Raw genomic sequence first — 23,173 nt, 5'->3', positions numbered from 1 at the left:
GGGGTTGTAGCCCATGAAAGTTGGTTGTTTTTTTTTTCAGATCCCCTGTGCTTTTCACTTCTTTTTTTTTTTTAAATAAATCATTTTATTGGGGCTAATACAACTCTTATCACAATCCATACATACACATCAGTTGAGTAAAGCGCCCTCATACATTCGTTGCTGCTTTTCACTTCTTTCTCTCTCTGCACAAACCTAGGCAGACTTTGCCCTTTGTTTCCCTCACAGCTAGACATTAGATAGATCAATGCCAAGTCAGAAACATTGCCTTCTTACACATCCTGATCATGACACTTTATCGGATACCCAGAACACCTTGCTAGATGCTGAAGATTCAGATAAAAAGAATCTGCCTTGGCTCTTTAGGAACTCAGTCTAGTGAGAGGGAAAAAAAACACGTAGGGTTAGGGTTAGGGTTAGGGTTAAATAGAAAAAAAAAAAGAGGAAAAAAAAACACGTGATTTTGAAATAAATTAGAGCATCATTGGTGTACTTTTAATAAATGGAGGTAGATTTTTAACTTATTTCTGTGTGAAGATAGTTGTTATAATTTCTATAGCATTGTATTTTTTAAATTTACAGCTTGTGAAGTATTTTTATCTTGGTCTGTAAAGTCATTTTCACATTGGATAAATGACTGGGAACCCCTTCTTTGACCAACACTGAATGAAAGACTGCTCTCTACTCCCTATTATATTTGAGAGACAAGCTTGGTGGTGAAAACTGTTATTCAAAAAGTATCCAGAAAAGTCATCAGTACTTATTAGAATATATTTTGTGGCTCTGCATTCTCGAGCCACGTCCCCTCTTTCTTTGCTGTGGTTCTCAGAGTTTTTTGTTTGTTTTTTCCTTTGTCACTAGTTAACTATTTTTAACCAGAATTGGACTTTGTCATTTCTCCAATATCTTACATAGAACCAGAAATAAGCTCAGACTGTAGCACAGCTTCATAGACAAAAGGAATGGAATATGTTGTACTCTATAGAATTAGATTAGTCTGGCCAGTATTAAAATAATTTAGGCAGAGGAAAATTAATTGAAAACATCCTATGTATTTGAAAAGTTCTGGTTGCATTTGCATTTGAGAAACATGTCATACACAAGACTTACAGATTCATCGTTAACATACAAATCACAGAGCCAGGCGGCAAGAATAGCTATGGGGCCCTGAAGCTAAACCTGAAACACCACGCCCACTGCCCCGGAGTTGATTCAGACTCATGAGGACGTCTTTAGACAAGTTACTTAGCTTCAGTTTTCCCCTGTATTAAACACGGGTAAGGATCAAATGCTGCACTTTAAGTCCTTACAACCTGATTTATAGTAGTAAGTGCTCTCGGTGATGGTAATAAGTTTCATTATCATCACTATTACCACTACTCTTACTGCTATTTTTACTAACGTTTTCATTGTCCTGACTCTGAAGCTTTTACATGATCTTTCTACACCCAAACCCTTGGACTCCAGCTCAATCATGTCATCACATTTGTAAATCTAAAGAACCCATTATGCCTCTGTGGTTGCGGTTTTAGGAAGTATTAAGAACTAGGAACTGAAATACAGACTTGAGCCCACGATGGCCCTGTGATTGCTTGTAGGGCATGTCTGAGCTAGATCCTTTACCATCTTTTTTCTCTTAATGGAGATAAAACCTCCCCAGTGAGAGATGGCGTTCCATTGTGGGTTTTTTTTTTTTTCCCAGATAAGAACTGGAGGGAGCTCAGGCTAGTTCAGTGGTTTTCTTGGTGTCACATGACAGTGCTGGAGCTCTTCATACCTGTTGTACCACCCTACCTTCCCGGTAGGTGAGTGGTATGTAGCGCAACCTGAGGGAAACGGCACTACTCTTCCCAGGGCAACTAATCGTCCGTATTGGGAAACCGTTTTTTTTTAAAAACAGCTCTTCTAGTGACCGAAGACACAGTTCGTACTGTTTTGTTTTGTTTTTATGCTCGCGTCCACCTAGCTGTTTGCTAAGTTCTCGTCACACAATCGCTGGCTCAAGGGAACAGAGAAGTAAGTGGTGGTGCCTTGACTGACCCATCAGGGAAGCCTCTTGGCACTTACAGTTTATTCCTAACTGCTCAAACTTTTAAAGTATATGGAGACTGGGGACGGTAACATATGCAAGGTTTTGAAGAACATTTTCCCTTTAAATTTTCAAATTTTAGGTTTCACTGCCTCAAGATTCTCAAGGAATTGCCCATCAGACTTATCAACAGCCTGTTGTGTTCCCTAGCCAGTCTAATCAAGGATCTGTGCCCGCCACAGGAATGCCAGTGTACTATAGCGTCATTCCACCTGGTCAACAAAATAATTTAAGGTGAGTAGGAGTGAGACACCTAGTCCTCTTAGCGGCTCATTGTTTACCAGGATGATGGTCTGTTGCTAATTTTAAAATTGACGATCACTCTCGTAATGTGGAACAGAAAAATCATGACACTGTCTATTTCTATAATACTTCTTTTAACAAAATTAGCATAAGTAAAGCACTCCATAGCAAACTAAGGCAGGATTCAGTGTTCTCTCACGTGCCTAAATGGTTGGGCCCATCTCCTTTTACTAGCCCCAATGGGATGATGTGTGGCCACAGGCTTGAAAATAGAGAGCATTCGTTTATTGAGAAGATCTAAGGTTCTCGTAGTCGTATGGGGAGAAGATATTTTCTGTGTCTAACCTTGGTATCGAGAATGCTTTGCTAAACTGATTTCAGGCTCTGGAGAAGAAAGCATGCAAGGGAAGCACATGGCAGTAGCTCTTTCTTAAACAAGTCAGAAAACTATCCAAATAGCTATTTCAACATGGAAGAAAGAGCAGGTGCTTCGCTGACAGGCCTAATGTGTTTAATTATAAAAACAAGCCATCTGTGATGTAATCGGGTAACTCTCAGCCAGGTTGTTCAGAATGTATTGCAAAACCTTTCATTTATGCTAAAGAATGGGAACCTACATTATAATTTGCTGGTAAGAGGTTGTTGTCACCATTATAGATGGGAACTATTACAGGTTATAGATGACATTTGTTGAATGGAGAAAGGATTGACTCACTCGATTGAAATTCGCTGTAGTACTTGGGGACTTGGCTCTCATTTCATTGGTTGTCAGCACTGCCACCTTCTTCCTCACTGCCCACCCAATGCACTTAATTCTCTTCTCCTCCGGCTCTACGGGTAAGGCTTTTTTAATGACACATTGGTTGTAAATGTCCAGGCAGCTCTGGCGTTTCATGTTATATGGAAGCCTAGCTCTTAGAAGATAGAATGATTGCACCATGAAAATAGACAGCGTTCCTTGGTTAAATTCCCCATTCATTGTGTGCAATTTAAATTGGATAATTCAGGAGAAAACATTCTCAATCTGAGCCTCTTTGTCTAATTTATGTGTGGAGTCTGTGAAGCCAGCTTAAGTTCTGTCTTGCAATTAGAGGCAGGATTCTGTGTAAAAGCAGATAAAGTGGAAAGAGTGGAAATTGCCAAATTATGTGCTTTTCAAGCCCAAATCTAATTTTTTTTTGTTTACCTTTGAGAAAATTACCAAAGTAATTTGTCGTTACAGAGCAAATTTCTGTGTAGGGAAGAGACTGAGAGAAATGGGTGTCACTTAATCTGGTCACGGGAGCCCTGGTGGCGTAGTGGTTATGCATCAGGCTACTAACTGCCAGGTAGGCAGTTAGAAACCACCAGCTGCTCCATGGGAGAAAGGCGGGCTATCTACCCCCCTGTGTTGGACAGAGTTCTCTAGAGAGATAAAACCAGGATGCTGATAATTTTGTGTGTGTGTGTGTGTGTGTGTGTGTGTGTGTGTGTGTGTATATATATATATATATATATATATATATATATATATATATATATATATATATATAAAGATAGATATATAACACAAGAAATAAACAGTTAAAGTATAAACAGATTGATATATAATACAAGAAAATGAACAGTTAAATTATAAAGCAGTACAAATGGCTCAGTGCGACTCACTCCCCTGAGAAAGTTGTGAGACACTAGCAGTCTTCAAGTCTTGAGGGCCACCAGGTAGTCCTCTGTAGAGAGAGAGAGCTAGGCTATCCCAGCACAGGCAGCAAACAGCCAGGCAGGTCGCCAACTGTCAGTCCTCAGCTCCGGAGATGTAAATTCCAAGCATGTGGTCTTAAAGGGACCTCAACTTACAGTGACACAGTCCACAGGCTAGGCATCCCACCGGTAGTGTGCCCTTTAAATTGAGACACAGATCAAGCAAGGCAGCCGCACACTGGTCCGATAATTAAAGAGCAAGAGACAATAAAGACGAGGCTCACCGAGCCATTTATCTCTCCGCCCTTCAATTAATTAATCCCACGCGTGTTTATCGGCCAGGCTGGCACAACAAACTATCTCACCCCCTAAAGAATTGCAGTCTTGGAAATTCACGGGAGCAGTTCTACCCTGTCCTACAGGGTCATTGTGAGTCGGCATCGACTCGATGGCAAATCTGGTGACTCACTTAAGACCAAAGACACCAGTGCTTCTACAGGCCTGTGTGCTGGGAAGAAGCTAAGGGAAGAGATCAAGCCTACAAGAACTTGTATAAAATGGCTCGGGCCTTGAAACTTTCCTACGTTTGTTATACAAAGGGGCTCCAAAATGTACACGGAACGATTTATTCTCCTTTAATTCTGTTTTTCCACACACCTTTGAAGCCCCCTCCTATTTGTTAATGCCTTAAAACAAAAGCCTCTTGAGTGCCTGCTTGGTTTCTGAGGAGCTAGGCCTGGGAGGATGAAGGGGCCGGGCACACTCCAGTCTGGAGTTAACGAAAGTGACTGATGAGCCGTGTGAGGGGAGAGTGTCTCCGGTCATACTTGTATCCTCGTATCTTCAGATTATTTATTTGGTATTAATTCAAGTCCATCATAAAATTAATTGAGGTTCTCTTCAGATGGAAAAGCATTTGTAATTTATGGCAGGCATTTGCAGAAATGGTGTGGGGGGCATAGCTGGCCTCTTCAGGCTTCACAGGGGGAGGAGAACTCAATCTCACGGCCGACCAAGGCTGATTGTCATACAGCCAGGCTTGCCTCCCCCACCCAGCTGCCTTCACCCTGTTCATCCCACGACACTACTTTCCCGGCACTCAGTTTCTCTGCTAGGTTTGTTAATCCACTACAATAGCTACACAGGATTCAAGATTATTGGGGTTCATTAGGGAAGTGAATAGATTACCACAAGTTAGGACCAGAAAACATTACAGAGAGTAGTCGTTTGTCTAGACTATAGCAACATCTCTTCTCAGCCAGGCATGGACTCGGAGGCCTGCCCTGTCTACTCTGCCTCTCAGTCTTTGTGCCTCTGCTTGTGGCAGTTCCTTCTCGGAAGCCATCAAGTCTCTATTCCTCTGCTTCTGAGATGGTTCTCCCATACCCACAGGAACTTCAAAACTAACCAGTTGGACCCTCTCATAGCGTTTCACATACCTGTTTGCATATTTCCACCCGCTCGTTTGGTGTCGCTTTACCACAGCAACATCTTTATTTCTGGTCTGCAGAGTACTGTGCATGTGTTAAATGAATATTTACCATTTCGACCTTTTCCACATGGACAGTTCAGTGGCATTAACTCCCATTTGTTATGTTGTTGATCTGTCGCCCTTCCTGTGCTCTGGACAATATTTCATAACCAGGTCACAATCTTTCACATGCACTAGGTATCACCACGTAAAGATCAATCAGTGGTGCTTGTTGTTAATCAGATCACTGAATGGTCACCTGAAGGCTAATACTTAAAAGTCACTCCTAAATCTGGGTGTTTTCCCATACATCAATTACACTTTATCCTCCATATCTTGGTCTATTTACATGAAGTTCAGAACTATCCTCAGGCACCTGGAACAGAGCGTGGCTTTCAATCGGACCTTGATAGATTTCTACTAGTGAACACACTTCTTTAAAGGCAAAGGCCAGCTTGCACATACGACTTTCTTCATTCAGTTTTCATGCTTTCTTAAGCCTTTTCACAGAGGTATTTGTATATGCATATATTATCGTTTATGGACTGTATTATTAGCCTTTGTTTTGCTTTTGTAACCTCTGTATAGTGTTGATGGAGGGGAGGGCTTGTTGTTAACTTATCTTGAATTGCGAAATAAAAGGTGCTTGTCGAAACCTGTGAATTACAGGCAGTCTCCTGGTTATGAAGTTCACCTGTGGTTACAAACCAACTACCATATGTCTTTCTTTGAACACAAGCTCAGAGGTCAAGTACAGAAAGAGGCAGTGACAGCCTGCTTCTCCTCACATTCACCCTGTAGCGGCCCGCAGGCATACCTCCAACCCGCCAGACCTTCAGCCCTTTGGGCCAAGGCGGGAATAGCAGGCAGCATGCATGGGGTGGACTGGCCACCTTCAATACTGCCCTAGAGTCAACACAGGCTCTGTCTGGGGCTGGGCCGGGATCTCCTGCACTGGCCAAGAGGCTGCAGGCGCAAAGCCAGCTTTACTGTGCTCCACCCGGCCAGGTGCCACTGCAGCACTGTCTGTGATCAGCCACAGCGCGAAGACCCTGGACCCGGGCCAGCCTGAGCCCCAACCTAGTCTTCCCTCAGCCACGTGCCAACCCCACACCATGCCACCTGAGCCTGGGGCAGCAGGGATGGAGAGCCTAGACACAAGAGTGACCAGATCCTAGCCACCAACTGGCAGAGGAGATGAAGCAGCCAAACAGAAGCCCATTGCTGGACTCCTGGTGACCCCAAAGTCATCAGCACCTACAACATACAATGGTTCACAATAGCATACGGATACTACTCTGTGATGCACATCAAAATAGTATTATTATTACTTTGTTATTTTATAGGTGTTTGGGTATACCTGGGAATGTTTCTTTAATGTTTTTAGGTGTCAAAAGTTACCCTGTTTACTATACATTAAAGTAGATATTTGACTAAGCAGCATTAGTTACAAGCTATCTAACTGTTCCAAATACATAAAACTTCTACAGGATCTCTGATGGCATGGCAGTTACAGGTTGGCCTAACTAATCACAAGGTCAGCAGTTCAAACCCACCAGCTACACCACAAAAGAAAGACAGGGCTTTCTACTCTAGTAAAGAGTTAAGGTTTTAGAATCTCACAGAGGCAGTTCTACCTTGTCCTAAAGAGTTGCTATGAGTCGGCAGTGAATTAGTTTGTTTGCTTGATCTTCTCCTGAAAGACAGCAGTAAGAACAGAACTAGAACTCGGGATCCAAGGACTACCTGTCATAGAAACATGTGAAAGGCATTCTAAATATACACCGTCAGCACAGCACTGGGCATTTGTCACGCCGCCTCCTGCCCTTACCCACACGCACACATGTACACACCTGGGTAAGTTGTTGACCACAAAGTCATGAAAGCCTTTCTGAAGCAAACGTATCAAAATGTGACACCCCTGTGCCTCAGCATATCCGCCATCTAGGCTTGTGCGCTTCTGTTGAGTCCATTTCTCTCACCCAAACCCAATGCATTCTACCATCCTTGATTTATAATGCACCTGGAAAAACTCAAATCATGTTCCTTTCGAATGCCCTTTGAGTTTGGGGGAATCAAACAGAAGTCTAGAGGTGAAGGCGACTAGGGTTATAGGGTGGGTGGGGTTGTGCTTCCAAGGAACTCCTCAGGACAGCTCTTTGTAAAACCCTCAGAAATGAGCTGGCGCCTTGTCCTGGTGGGAAAGCCTGCTGAGCACAGCTTTCCTGGCCTTTTTTCTCAGCAGTGCAGTTTTCCTTTTCCTTCAAACTTCCGCCTCATCATCTCTTGTGATCATCCTGTATCCTCTGAGAAAATCTTTCAAGATAACCTCTTTGAAATTAAAAAAATAAAATAAAATGCAGTCCTCTTCTGAGCTTACCTCTTTGCGTCATAGGGTTCTTAAGGTTATAACCCTTCAGAAGCATATCCCCAGACGTACCTGCCAACCCGCCTTGAGGTAGACTAGAGCCCAGAGTTAATCAGCTCACGCTGGGTCACTTAAAATTTGTACCACCAGGTACTGCTAACAGCCCAGGAAATATGCCTATGGTATGTTATGTTTTTAAATTCCTACTTCCATTTCTATATGGAGCCCTGGTGGTGTAGTGGTTACTCCGGCTGTGATCCTCAGGGTCGACAGTTTGAAACCACCAGCAGCTCCACTGGAGAAAGACTGGGATTTTGCTCCAGGAAACGATTACAGTCTTGGAAACCCATAAGGGGTCGCTGTGAGTCAGCATTGACTTGATGGCGGTGAGTTTTTAATTCTATTTCTACTTTCTTTACACATAATTTTACGTAAGTGGAATCAAAATACACGAACAGGTTTTTGTTTTGGGGGGAAGATTTTTTTCAATTGTGTCTCCTCTCTCCTACCTGGATCACGTCCTACACACATGCAGGCTTGGGGGACCTGGTTTGTATCCTTCTTCACTTATCTCATTGAACCTAACCAAATACTAACATAAGTCAACATAAACACATGAGAGAGAAGTAGCACACACCTAAGTGAAGTGTATAAATTATTTTCCATGTAAAATACCTACGGCTTAGTTATACTTTTTATATAGCCTTAACTTGTCAAAGAGCTTATGAAAGGATTGAATCCATGCAGATTTAGTATCCTAATTGGTAAATCAGAATGGATCTTTTCTGCCAGCTTACACTTGTCTCTTCATAGTACCATACTCTGTTTGTAACCACGTGACTGGTGGGTCAGGCGTCTGCTGTTTTTTCAGACGTCTAGGCATCTGCCATTTTCCTTGCAAGTTTTCATCATGGAGGCTTATTGACCCGCTACCAGGACAGGAAATGGTTTGAGGAAGTTAATTTTTCAGATAATCAAGTTTTCTTTTTTCCAAGTTTTCTACTAGTAGACTGGATGTCTAAGAGTTTGGGTTTGGGGTTTGTTTGTTTGTTTGTTTGTTTGTTTGGGTGGGGTTTATTTTAGACGTTAGACAGAAGGGTCAGAAAAAAAGAGGAAAACCCGCAGCAGGACTGACTGACACTGTGGCTGCAACACTGGTGGCACAGGACCATGCCGGCAAGTTCCCTGCCCCCCTGTGCCTGGAATCTCTCACTTGTAAAATAGGGAGTAATATCTGTTGTGAGTACTTGCGTGCCTAGGACATAGACTAGGAAGTGTGATAATTCTGTGTCTGAAGATTGTATGGCAGTACGCGCTTGCTGCCTTCTTTCCTCATGTCACTGTGTGCACAGCTTCCCTTGGAGACGCCGCAGATGCACTCCCGAGCACGGCAATAAAGTGAAGAGCGCAGTACCGCGGGCCCACGCCCTTAAGTGTTTCCCAGTGCATGGAAGAGTTTTGCCTGTGCTCGACCACAGTCTAGTAAGGGTGTATGCTATCATTATGCGACTCGGAGACACAAAGCGAGCACACGACAGGGGCTTTTGGGACAAAATGGCTCCATGCAAGATTGCCACATACCTTCCATTTGTAAAACAGGCAGTACAGAAAGGACTTCCGAATGTTGGTGGGAAAATGGAATTAAAAGGTAATGGATTTGTCCCCACAAACTTTGTAAAGCCTCCTCATATCTGCAAAGCATGATAAAGCAAGGCACAGTAACCTGCCCTCCACCCGCTACCATCTCTGATTGAAAAGGAGCGTGAGAAGCAAACGGGGATCCAAATGCAGTAAAAAAAAAATTTTTTTAAGACCAGATTTGCCTGTCTGGTAAAGCTACCCTTGGGCCTGGAGCAGAGCTTAACAACCCTCACCTTATGGCTCAACGTTCAACCTGAACCATAGCCAGGCCCATAAGACGGGAAAGTGTGTGCTCCTTAGAACAGTCAACCCTAGGGGTCCCAGGGTCAGCATTTGCCCTGGGATGAAGCAGGAAGGCAGAAAAGGACAGGAAACCGTGTATTTATCAATGTGTGGTTTCATTCTAAGCTTTCCGTTATTGCTGGTGTCACTGCTGTGTAAATCTCCAGTGGAATTACTAATCTGAGGTTTTAAAAAGACAATGAAGGAGGGTGGGGGGAGGCTGTGAGTCAGACAGAACCTTGCCTGGTGGTTAGAGGACTTGTAACATCTCTTTTACAAGTTCACAGTCGTTCAGTTTCCAAATTCTGAGCGCTGATCCAGATTTTTTAGGTAGCAGGAAAGTAAGAAAGCTGTAAGAAACCATAGCTTATCTATTGTGCCCCCCTCTTTTTTTCTAATTTGTGTTTTCTACAAAACGAGAATCTATAGTTTTGATCTTTTCTGGTATGCCAAAGACACTCCCTGTTTTGGATTTAAGGAGATGTATTAGCCTCATTAAATTTGAAATCTACATTTCACAAGAACACTCAGCTGATAAAATTTCTATTTACTCTTCAGGATTATTTACATTTTTTTAAAAGATCAAATATGTATATTTTGCCTGACACTGCATTCACCGCAAGCTGATGCATTAACATAATAAGAATTCTTAGTGGAGTTTTAGTCATTTCTACTGATCCAGCCTCCTAAGCCTCATAGCGTTGTATGGCGGGGTACCCTCTAAAAAAGCAGATTTTTTTTTCAAAGCTATGTATTTAAGTTTTTTACAAAACAACCTTATCACCTTCAAAGTATTCTCCATTACATTTAATACGTTTGTCAAATATGCGATCTCATTCTTGGAAACATTTTTCAAATTCATCTGTTTGGATGGCTGACAGCACCTCCCTTTTTTTGGTCTTAACCACTTCTATGTCATCAAATCACTGTCTTTTCATGTCCTTCATTCACAAAAACAAAAAATTTTCACAGGATGAGGTCTGGTGAGTGAGGTACGTGGGCAAGAGAGTGAGCCGGTGCATTGTTGTGGTGGCAAAACCAGTCATCTGCCACAAATCACTTTTTTTTAATCACACACTCAAAGAATTTTTCAGAACCTGTAAAGAGATAGCTTGATTAACAGTCTGACCTGGTGGGACAAACTCCAAATGCTCTATGAGTCTATATTTTTCATCCATTCCGGAAGTTGATTGATGTCCAGAATGAGTTTTGTCATCAATTGACATGCCACCTTTTTTCAAATGAGAACACCACTTGTACACTTAAGTTTTTCCCTATAGCGCTATTCTTGTAAGCTTTGTTCAACATCACAACAGTTTCTGTGGCATTTTTCCCAAGCAGGAAACAAAATGTCACAGCTGCATGCTGTGCTTTAAATCCACCATCACAGAAAACGAAGTTTGAGCGAAAGTGTTTTTACAAAAAAATTCACTGTCCCTCAAAGAAAACCTTCCAACTGGGTGTACTAACTCAGAGCAAGTTACTCCATGCTCACCTAGCAGGAAAAATGGGTACTTAGAAAGCTTGGCTCCACCCAGCACGATTCTTTTGTGTTTGGTGGGGGGGGCGGGGGGGGGGGGAGAAGGTACCCTTTTGTATTCAAGTAAACACTGCAGGATGTGACAGGCTTACTTTTTTAAATGTCAATGACTCAATTTAACAATAATTTACATTTTGAATATATTTAGGTATGGAAGAAAGATAGTCCCTAGGGGTTCCCATTTTATAGAAAGCTCAATTTATGCATATGAACCTGTTAGAAAATTATGGAAGATGAGTATAAAGGTCTGAGTAGTTAACAAAATGTAGGTCTAGTATTTCGTAAAGAAAATAGCATATAACCTTTGCATTACAATTTGAAACTTGCCTTTGGCTTTATTACTACTGAAATTGTGCTTTTATAACGGGAAGTTTAGAAATGCAAATAAAACCTTTCTTCCCAAGTTTTTACCTTTTGAGAACATTTGTCTTTTTATTATTTATTTGGGGGGGGGGGCATTTGTTTTTACAGTGTTCTTTGGAAAAGGATCAGCAACTTTGTTATGTTACACAGAAGCAGTCAGATCAAGTCCAGAGTGCCTAGTTGCTGTTATCTGGCACCCTGCTTTATTAATACAGTGCCTCCTGGCTCTCATTGCAGCATGGTAGAATCGTGGGTGGGGCTCTCAAGACACATTCATCATGGACCATAACCCTGAATATTCTAATTCGTCAGGACCTGGTCTTAAGCTTGACCATCATTTTTTGTAGCTCTCCGTGTGATGCTCCTGGACAAGGAAAGTCAGAACCACTGGCGCAGATGAACCAGCTCTCTAGGCTTGTCCTCATCCACAGACACTGTCCTCTGACAGTAGCTGTCGTGTCCATTTGTCACTGCTTATCCCCAGATAAAACTGTGCAACTGACCCATTATCACTTTATAATAGATCTGTTTGATAGAAAGTATGTCTTCCATCGGACAGTATTTAAGATAGGACAAAAAATAATCATTTATAAATTGTCGAGGGTTCATGGAGGGAACGGGGGGAGAGGGGAAAAAATGAGGAGTTGATACCAAGGGCTCAAGCAGAAAGCAAATGTTTTGAGAATGATGATGGCAAGAAACGTACAAATATGCTTGACACGATGGATGGATGAGTTGTATGAGCCCCCAATAAAATGATTAAAAAAAAAAAAAAACTTCCTCCAATCCCCGTGCTAAAGTCTTCTTCCATATATTTCGGCTTGTCTTATGATTTGCTCAGCATACAGATTGAATAAGTATGGTAAAAGGATAAGAAAGAAAGGAAGTGTGTCTTCAACTGTGCAGCTCCAGGGCCCTGATCGGAGCAATCTTGGGTTTTCACTGCATGGACTAGGATGGCCTCTAATTCCATCCCCAGAGAAGGAAGAGTGAAATTCCTGTAGGAACACTAAATGAACCTTTGTTTTGAAACATGTCTTACTTCCCTTGGCTTCCTTCGCAGCCTCTGTTTGCAGTGGCTTCTCCTTCAGAAAAGGGAAGTTTATTTACCGTATACACTCGAATATAAGGCGATCCGAGTATAAACCGAGGTACCTAATTATTACCTGGGAAACCAGAAAAACTGACTGACTCGAGTATAAGCCTAGGGTGGGAAACACAGGATGTGAATTAACACAGAGACCAGAGAGGAGAGATGGAGCGCAGTTCAGCTGCTGGAGTAAGTGAATCACTACGGGTGCGTCTGTGAATTGGAGCTGTCCACGTCATAGGACGGCTCTGATTGGTTAGATGTGAGTAAACAAACATTCAAAGCCCTGCAGTGTCAGCGGGACTTTGAATGAACAGCGGAGAAACATCTCACGGCAATCACCTGTGAGATGTTACACTTCGCTGGGGTACCACTGACCTGTGTATAAGCCGAACCCGTTTTTCAGCACATTTTTCTGTGCTGAAAATCTCGGCTTATACATGGGTATATAGGGTAAATTTACCATTTTCACATCCATGATTTGGTGTTTGGGCTGTAGTCTGTTGTTCTGTGTCACTCACCTTATAGGGAGAGAGGTGCTCGTTGTGCTGGTCAGGAAAGAGACCATTGCAACAACTAACCCAGGGGTTTCTCTGTGTCTTCTCAGCTGACATACGGACATTTTGTCTTCCAAAGAAGCAGGCCAGTTGGCTGCTGAGTTCAGAATGCCCTCATTACAGTGACTCATCTTGTGTTTGACCATTCATTTCCACCATTTTTATCTTGTATTTCAAAAGCACAAAGTACCTTTGTCCTTGGTCTATAATCTCACCAGACTGGCATTCATATAAAGGAACGTGAAAAAACTATATCCTTTTTTATCTTCTTTCATTCTTCTAAAAAACTTCCCAGAACCTTTATGAAATCATGAAAAAGACAATCTACTTTTTTAAAATCTTTTTTCCCTTTTCCTCATTTTAATGTCCTAGAATTCTCCTCATACCTCCCCCATATTACTCCTAGCATCTCTAATGGATTCCATTTCTTTCTCCAAAACTTGTCATTTTGCATCTTCCGTTTTCTGTTGGCTTTAGCTATACTTTGAGTAATTGCTGGTAAGAAAATCTGTCACTCAGAACCATACTCTTTGGGGAAGTTTCACTTCTGTTACTGTTAAAAGGCAATAGTTAACACCAAGGCTAGAGAAATAAGCTGTGGTACAGATTGTACTTGCGGTAACTTCTTGTACACATGTATTTCTCAGCAAAATGCATGGTAAAATAAGTTTTATGGATGGCAGAAAAACTGTTAAATGGGAAAGGAAAAGCGTAGCACAAGTTGTATGAGCCCCTAATAAAATGTAAAATAAGAAAAGGGAGAAAAAAAGAAAAGCGTAGCATAGCTTTCTATTATGTTAGCTCATCAAAAATGAGGGATACAAGTAATATGCAAACTTTTTGAAGCCCATTGATACTTTGGATTAAAGTCATGATTTTAAGTTGTTAGTTCCCATTAAGTCAATACAGCAGAATGAAGCACCGCCCAGTTCTGCACCCTCCTCACCGTCACTGTGTGCCCATTGGGTGCAGCTTCTGTGCCAACTCATTTGATTGAGGCTCTTCATCTTTATCCTTTGCACTCTGCTTATGAAGAATGCGGGGAGATGTAACATTTTTAATGCATGTCTACTATTGAGAAAAAGGAAACCCACTTATTGAGATTCAAAGTTAATGTTCTTTACTATGATTAATGGCAATTAAGATAAAAATAAATAAGAACTCTTTCAGAATGAATGCAGCAAATATAGCAAAAACAGCCAGATGCCAACATCCAAAGAGATTTCAAAGAATCAGAGGTCACAAATGTTGGGTGTGATAGAAGTTGTCATTTCTAACCTTCAAAAGAGTATGTGGTAAAAGCCAAATTAAGGAACTCTCGGAGGGAAATAACAAGTGTTGACAGTGGAGACGGTGGATAAAGGGTGAAGAGTATTTGCTCAGAGAATATTGGATGGGGGAATGGAGACAGGGACTAATTACCTGAGCAGCAGTCCACTTATATCTGTGACAATGAGCAAATTTGGTGTCAATTATATATAATTTTTACATAACTTGCCTAATTGATATCACAAAGTTACAAGCCAGGTGGAAAAAAGACAAAATGGCAAATATTTTGTTAGGCATAATTTTATAACAACAAAAAAGATAGAGCTGCAAAAAGTATTTAGATAGAATCAGATACGTCACTGGAACAGTGCACGTGGTTTGAAGGCCTTGAAGGGTCTTGGACCTGTCCAGCATTGTGGTCTAGAGTTCTTGTTCTACGCTCTTACCTTCTACCGCACCCCCACCCCCTTTTCAGTGAGCAATACCTGGGACCTTAGACACCAGCAAGGGGCCATCCAGCATCTCTGTTTGCCTAGAGCACCAAGGAAGACGGACTAGGAGCAGAAACTCAACAGCAGCTGTAGTTGCCTCCATTAATTACTGCCTCCTTCACCTTGAGACCAGAACTGGATAGTGCCTGAACCTTTTGATCAAGATTCCAGTCAGTGAGTCCTGATTAAACGGAGGGAAATGTGGAACCTGCTAAATCTGTTGCCCGGAGAAATTTTAGCCTTAAACCAAAATTATCCTTTCAAATCACCTTCAGACTAACTGGTTATTGAATTAGTGAAAAATATTCTGCTTGAACATGGTTACTCTTGGAAGAATTATCTTCAGATAAATTTGACAACCATGACTCTAAAACAACAATGTTGCTCTTGTTGTTAGGTGCCGTCAAGACGATTCTGACTCACAGTGACCCAGTAGACAGCAGAATCAAACACTGCCTGTTCCATCTTTACAACTGTAGTTGAAGCCATGTTGTCAGTGCATGTGGGTTAGAGTCTCCCTCTTTCTCACTGGGCTTCCCTTTACCAAGCATGAAGTCCTTTTCCAGAGTATGTGAGATGAAGTCTTGTCATGCTCGCCTCGAAGGAGCATTCTAGTTGTACTTCTTCCCAAACAGGTTCATTGGTCCGTGGTGCTTTCCAACAGCATAATTCAAATGTATCATTTCTTCGTGGCCTTCCTTATTCATTCATCTCCACACCTAACTACTAAAGCAAACTCTTACACTAACTGGTTTTAGAGCCTGTTAGATAATCATTTTGATAATGGGATCTGTTGTTCAATGTGAATCATGAATATCTGAGAATAATTCCAAAGAAATATGTGTAAACTTTCCAGAAAGAAAAACATTACTAGTGAATGAAGGGGGAAGTGCAGAGTGGAGACCCAAGGCCCAAGTGTCGGCCAATGGAGATCCCCTCATAGAGGGGTTTAGGAGAGGAGGTGGGTCAGTCAGGGTGCAAGGTAGTACCGATGAAGAACACAGCTTTCCCCCAGATCCTGGATACTTCCTCCCCCCAACTACCATGATCCGAATTCTACCTTGCAGGACTGGGCAGGGCAGAGGTTGTACACTGGTGTCTATGGGAGCTGGAGGCACAGGGAATCCAGGGTGGACGATACCTTCAGGACCAAGGGTGTGAGGGGCGATGCTGGGAGAGTGGAGGGTGAGTGGATTGGAAAAGGGGAACTGATTACAAGGATCCACATGTGACCTCCTTCCTGGGAGATGGACAGTAGAGAAGGGGGTGAAGGGAGACTCTGGATAGGGCAAGATATGACAAAATAACAATCTATAAATTATCAAGGACTCATGAGGGAGGGGGAAGTGGGGAGGGAGGGGGAAAAAAGAGGACCTCATGCAAAGGGCTTAAGTGGAGAGCAAATGCTTTGAAAATGATTAGGGCAAAGAATGTACAGATGTGCTTTATACAATTGATGTATGTATATGTATGGATTGTGATAAGAGTTGTATGAGCCCCTAATAAAATGTTTTTTAAAAAAGAAAGAAAAACATTACTAAAAAAAAATTGAGAGAAAATCTATAATAAAAAATACAAGAGAACTTCATGGGAAAATGGACTTAAAAGATAATGGAATTTTTCCATGAACTTTTTGAACCTCCTCATAAATGAGGAGATATATACTATGTTCATTGATATGAAAAACAGATAATGCCAAGATGTCTTTTCAAAGTATATCTGTATAAATGCAGTGAAATCCCAATTATTCCAAAACAATTTTCTTTGTATGATTTATATTTTTTTATCAAAGGGCTAAAAACAGCCAAAGATACCTTTGAATAGCAAAATCGGAAGACTTCCTCTACCACATAACAAATTTTATTTTAAAGCCACAGTAATTAGGAAAGTGTGGCATTAATGGAACAAGAAAGCAATGTAATAGAATATCAATTTCAAAAAATAATCCACCAAACACTTGATTAATTAATATCAGAGTTCACACTCCACAAATGAAATTTTTTGTTCACTGGTACTTGGGCAGTTGAACCACATTAGAGATGGGGGTGGGGAGTGTGTGAAACTTGGCTACTATCTCTTCACTAAGAAGCCTCTGGTTGTTTTGAACAGCTGACATTCTGGGTAGCAGCCAGCATGTGACCACTACACCACCAGGGCTTCTATTATCTCAGATCAGAAAAATAAAAGTCAATTCTAGGTGGGTTGTGCTTCCAGTTGTGAAAAAGCTAAGCAAGATAAACATCCTTATCACATAACCAAATATCTCTCTGACTTTAAATTAGGAAAATATTTATTATACTTGACTTAAAAAGTAACCAAATGGGAAAAGAATGATTGACTTAACTATACCAAAATTAAGAACTACTAAAATATGCATACCCTTTTTTTGTTTTTTTTTTAATCATTTTATTGGGGACTTGTTCAACTCTTATCACAATCCATATATACATCCATTGTGTCAAACACAGTGTGCATTTGTTGCCATCATCAGTCTCAAAACATTTTCTTTCTTCTTGAGCCCTTGGTATCAGCTCATTTTTCCCCTTCCTCCCTTCCCTCACAAACCCTTGATAATTTATAAGTTATTACTGGTTGTTAGTTTTTTGTTTGTTTTTTTTTTTCATTTCTTACACTGTGCGGTATCTCCCTTCACCCACTTTTCTGTTGTCTGTCCCCCAGGAAGGGGATTATATGTAAATCATTGTAATAGGTTTTCCCTTTCTCGCCTACCTTCCTCTTCCCCTCCTGGTATTGCTACTCCCATTATTGGTCCTGAGTGGTTCATCTTCCTGGATTCTCTGTGTTTCTAGCTCTTATCTGTACCAGTGTACATGCTCCATCCCACTGGATTTGTAAGGTAAAATTGGGATCATGTTAGTAGTGGGGAAGGAAGCTTTAAAAAACTAGAAGAAAATGGTATGTTACATCAGTGCTATACTGCACCTGACTGGATGTCCATTTGCTTACAGATGAGTTTGGGGTCTCCACGCTGCACGCCCCCTCATTCGCAATGATTTTTTGTTTCTGAGGCCTGATACCTAATCTCTTCAGCGCCTCGTAATCATATAGGCTGGTGTGCTTCTCCCATGTGGACTTTGTTGCTTCTGAGCTAGATGGCCGCTTGTTTATCTTCAAGCATTTAAGACCCCAGGAGCTCTATGTTTTGATAGCTGGGCATCCTCAGCTTTCTATGCCACATTTTCTTATGCACCTACTTTGTCTTCAGAGATTGTGAAGGGAAGGTGAGCATCATGAATGCCATTTTAATAGAACAAAGTGTTCTTGTGTTGAGGGAGTACTTGAGTAGCGGCCCAATGTCCATCTGCTACCTTAATACTAAACCTTTAAATATATGCACATAGAGCTGTTTCCCCATTGTCACATATGCATACCTTTAAGAGCAATCCTTAATGTGTGAAACTTTATTTGCAACACATGAAACTATTCATTTCTGATGTCCAGATTGTAAATGACAGCTACGGGTTAACAGGGAAAGAAAATGCAGATGACATAACCACTGCACCAAAGAAGCCATCCACATTGTTAATGATCCATGCTTTCAAGTCGGTTCTGACTCGTAGCAACCCTGCATAGGGTTTCAGAGAATATACATCTTTAGGGAAGCAGATAGCCTCATCTTTTACCCACCAACAGCTGATGAGTTTGAAGCACCACCTTTGCAGTAAAAAGCCCAACACTTCACCCACAGTGCCAGCAGGGCTCCTCATTCTCATTTCTAAGTAAGGAAATGCAAAACAAACATGTCGCTGTGCACTTAGCAGAAGAGTGAGGAAAAGGGTTAAACTGGCCCTATCTACATGTTAGATACGAAATAATGAGATCTCTCACACTACTGGTGGGAGCATCCACTGGAAAAAACACTTTGGAAAAAGTTGGGTGATGTCTAAAAAATTGGATAACCTCATACAGAACACTTGGAAAAGCATTTGAAGGCTCGTGGGAAAATGGAATTATGAAATAGTGGGATTTTTCCACAAACTAATAAACATGAAAAGAGCTTTGACTGAGTAATCAGAGAAATTCAAATTAACAGAAATCGATTTTCACAATAGGTGAAAATTTAAATTTTGATGATAAAAGAAGTAAAATCTAATTTACTGCCAGAAAAGAAATATGTATTGATAAAACTGTTTTGAAAACTAGATTAAAAAAAAAAGAAAACTAGATATTATCTTTGATAAAGTTGTACATGCCTCATGTTAGCAGTTTGGTAGTAGATTTATCCCATAGAACAAAGGTCAACAAACTATGTTCCATAGGCCAAATAAGACTCACAAGCCAAAAATAATTTTTATGTTCATTTTTTGTTGTTGTTCTTAAAGGATTAAAAGGAACCAAGAAAATTCAAGTTTGCCAGCCTTAAAAAAAAAAAAAAAAACCTCTAAGATGTATACCAGACATTTGTACCTGAATGTTTTTAGCAGCAGTGTTTAGCCCCAAAAGAATGAACAAATTGTGATATTCATTCAACACACTACTGTACAGCAAAGTACTTGCTTTGCTTAAGCCACATATGGTAGAGAATCACAAATATGATGAATGAACAAAACAAGTCCTACAATAATACACACAGTATGACCCCATTTATTTAAGATCAAAACCACCGATTTTAACTGTGATTTTTGGGTATGTATACGTACGAGGGGGTAACAAAAAAAACCTGCTAGGCAGAGCTTTCATACTAACGCATTTTTCCTGCTAGGCGAACATCAGGCAACTTACTCTGGGTTAGTGCGCCCATTGGTGTTGCCTGGGAAGGTTCTAAAACAATGAAATTGTTATTTAAGATATTTCCACATTGCTCCTGGGGTTTGTTTGTTTTTTGCCCCCAAAGCATTTTATTCTAACATACTCCAGATATCATACCATTCAATAGTTCAGATCAAGAAGTGTGCATTTGCTTAATAGATGTCTCTAAGATGAACCAGAGGCATATAGAAATCAACAACTAGTTCTTATGAAATGGCCCTATTCAATACTCTCCGTCATGAAGGATACACACAAGATATGGGTGCTGCAGCAGAGTGTAGTGTAGAAACTTGGTGGTTCCGGGCTATTAGATAGACAGAATAGGTCTGGGATTTTAATGACTTGTTTTCAAACAAGCAGCCATGTAATGAGACTAAGCCCGCAGAAGCACACCAACCCTTTTTTTTTTTTTTTTTTTTTGACAAAACCTTATCACCGTCAAAGCACTCTCCATTACACTTAATACATTTGTCAAATCTGTGATTCCATTGTTAAACACATTTTTCAGACTCATCTGTTTGGAAGGCTGTCAGCACCTCCCTCGTTTTTTTCTTCACTTCTACTTCATCAGCTCGCTATCCTTTCATGTCCTCTTCATTGTCAGCAACAAAATGAAGTCGCACAGAGCAAGGCCAGGTGGATAAGGTGTGTGGGGTAAGATGCATTCTGGTTTTGCCTAGTGGCTGTGTGAGCAGGTGCATTGTTGTGATGTCAAAACCAGTCTCCCACCTACGACCAATCAGGCCTTTCAGAACCTCTAAATAGAAAGCTAGATTCGCAATGTGACATAGTGGAACAAACTCTAAATGCTCTGTGAGTCAACAGTTTTGTCCTTTCGGGAAATTGATGGATGTCCAGAATGAAGTTTGTCGTCTATCAACATTTCACCATTTTTCAAACCAGAAAACCACTTGTACACTTGAGTACTGCCCATAGCACAACAGTTTCAGCGGCATTTTTCCTGAGCAGGAAGCAAAATTCCACAACTGCATGCTCTTCTCTTAAATTGCCCATCAACAAAAACAAGGTTCAAGCCAAAGTGCTTTTGTGAAAAAACTCACTGTGACCAGAGAGAACCTTCCCAGGTGACGCCACTGAGTGCACTAACTCAGAATGAGTTGCTTGATGCTCACCTAGTGTGGAAAAATTCATACTACGAAAGCTTCACCCAGTGTACCTTTTTTGGGGGGATGGGGAGGGGTATCCCCTCATATGCCTCCAGTGATTTCACCCCTGACCAAGCTGGTGATTAGAGAGTATTGTAAAGATGATTATAGTAGATGAAAATGAAAAATCTGACTTGAATAATTAAAACCTTATTATTTGAACTCCCTTTTGATACTCTTTGAACTTAATCTGGTTGTTCAAAATTTCTGGTTTGGTTTTTTTCCAATCTGGGGTTTTATATTTTGTTATTGTTGGGAGCCTTCTTGACTGTCTGTTAGATGTTTTTCCATGTTTCCCAGTATATGAAACCCAGGGTAGGTGACTTTATAGAGACAATAACTAGATTAAGGGTCCCTGGGGAGTACAGCAAGGAAGGTGGGGGCCAGGGGGGTAATAGGAAGCCAATACCAAGTACAAAATGGAAGAAATATGTTTTGAAACTGAAGATTTTTGAAAAAAACAAAAAGTAAATTATCACCTGGGAAAATGTTAATCTCCAGACAAGCCAAGGAATGAAAGTTAGCACAACTTTCATCAAAATACGGAGAATAAAACACAGTTCTGTACATAAATACAGATGTGTAAACATTGCTGGTTGCCAGACATATCAAGCCCATTTTTCTGTAAGTTCTGACAATATTTCACAAACCACAAAACTTCTGTGCTTTCATATTCATTGATTCTACTTTTGAAAGTTTCCCACAATAATTCAAAAGTAAAACTACTGCCAAACAAGACAAATCCAGCAGTTAACAAGATCCAAGAGGAATAATTTTTTTTCAAAATTTTAAACTTTTCCACTTTTTTTAAACCTGTTAGGCTAGTTCCATTTGGTTTAAATTATAGTGAAATTTGCTTGGTTACCAACCTCTGACTCAGACACTGGGTGTAGTCCATGTCAAAGTGTCTAGTCTGTGTTCTTTGCTTCAGAAGACTAAAGTTGATGCTGCTCAGGCCTCTACCGTCCCCAGAAGCGCGTATTGTTTCCTTATGGCATTTCCAGGGAACACAATACATGCCTGCTAACTAATGTTATTAAGTTGCTTCTGCACCATTGATAAGAAGACATGAGACATTTTTAAAGATAGAAATCCAAATCTCTTTGCATATCTTACCACTGTTCATAGAATTTCAAAGACATTTTTTTTCATCAAAGACATTTCTTCACAAGCCACTGAAAGCTCTATCAAATGGGCTTGCTCTTTACTTGTTAAAAGTTTTTATTATGATTTAGGTGAAGGTTTACAAAGCAAATCATAAGCTTTCCGTTCAACAATGTATGCACACATGGTTTTCCTCACTGTTCTGTCATTTATCCTTCTTCCACCCAGTGCTCTGTGCGTGCATTCCTCCCCTTTCCTAACCCTCAGTCCTTGGCTAAATGTGCCCCTTTGCTCGTAAATGGTTGACTATTCGAACACGGCTGAGTTCAATTGTAGACCTGAAAGGGGACAAGGGGCCTTACTCGTGAGGTTCCTCCAGTCTTTATCTGGCCAATAACCCTGGTCTCTTTTACTTTTTTGAGCCTTTCCCACTTATTTCTCCCACTCTTTCCAGCACCTTCCAATGTTGTACTTTTCAGAGCAGTTGGTAGTTATAGCCAGGGACTGACTGGCTAGGTCTTCTGGTCTCAGGTTTGTGAGATCCATTAGTCCATTAGACTAGTTGGATGGGGAAAGAGCAATATTTGCACCTCAGATGGATGTTCATAGCCATTTTAAGACCCCAGTGGCTGTTCACCAAAGTAGGATGTAGTGTATTGTTAGGCCGTTGACCTGGTAGTGCCCCAAACTGTGGTCCTGAGCCTCCAGGACCAGCAGCTCAGTCCCATAGGATGTTTGGTTATGTCTTGAAAGTTTCCACAACTTTTCCCCAGTAGCTCCACCTCATTCAGGGATATATGTGTACCAAGAGGAAATACACATATACAGAAATCACGAGAGCAGTCAGGATACAGTCATTATGAAGACATCAGTCGCTCCTAAGTGGACAGTTCTAATTATAAACACAGTGGTGTACATCTACCATCACTGTTTCTAAAACATTTTCAACACTTCAAGCAGAAACGCCATGCCCCTTAAGCAGTGTTCATTCATTCTCTCCCCCCCACCCCCCAAAAAAACCCATCTCACTGCCATGGATTCTGACTCGT

At 41.0% G+C, this 23,173-nt stretch overlaps 1 protein-coding gene across 10 annotated transcripts in view; it reads left to right on the top strand.

The window, feature by feature from the left end:
- R3HDM1 (R3H domain containing 1) overlaps positions 1–23,173 on the top strand; it is a 197,251-nt gene that overhangs the window by 155,297 nt on the left and 18,781 nt on the right. For all 10 annotated transcript variants that reach the window (XM_075530052.1, XM_075530050.1, XM_075530051.1 and 7 more), the window contains one exon: positions 2,172–2,323. In XM_075530052.1, coding sequence (XP_075386167.1) covers positions 2,172–2,323 — 152 coding nt within the window. The remainder of the gene's footprint in view (positions 1–2,171; positions 2,324–23,173) is intronic.

The sequence above is a fragment of the Tenrec ecaudatus genome, chromosome 13, assembly GCF_050624435.1.
Source record: "Tenrec ecaudatus isolate mTenEca1 chromosome 13, mTenEca1.hap1, whole genome shotgun sequence".
Classification (NCBI taxonomy): domain Eukaryota; kingdom Metazoa; phylum Chordata; class Mammalia; order Afrosoricida; family Tenrecidae; genus Tenrec; species Tenrec ecaudatus.
Note: the sequence above shows the minus strand (reverse complement) of the source record. Positions and strands in the feature narration are given on the sequence as shown.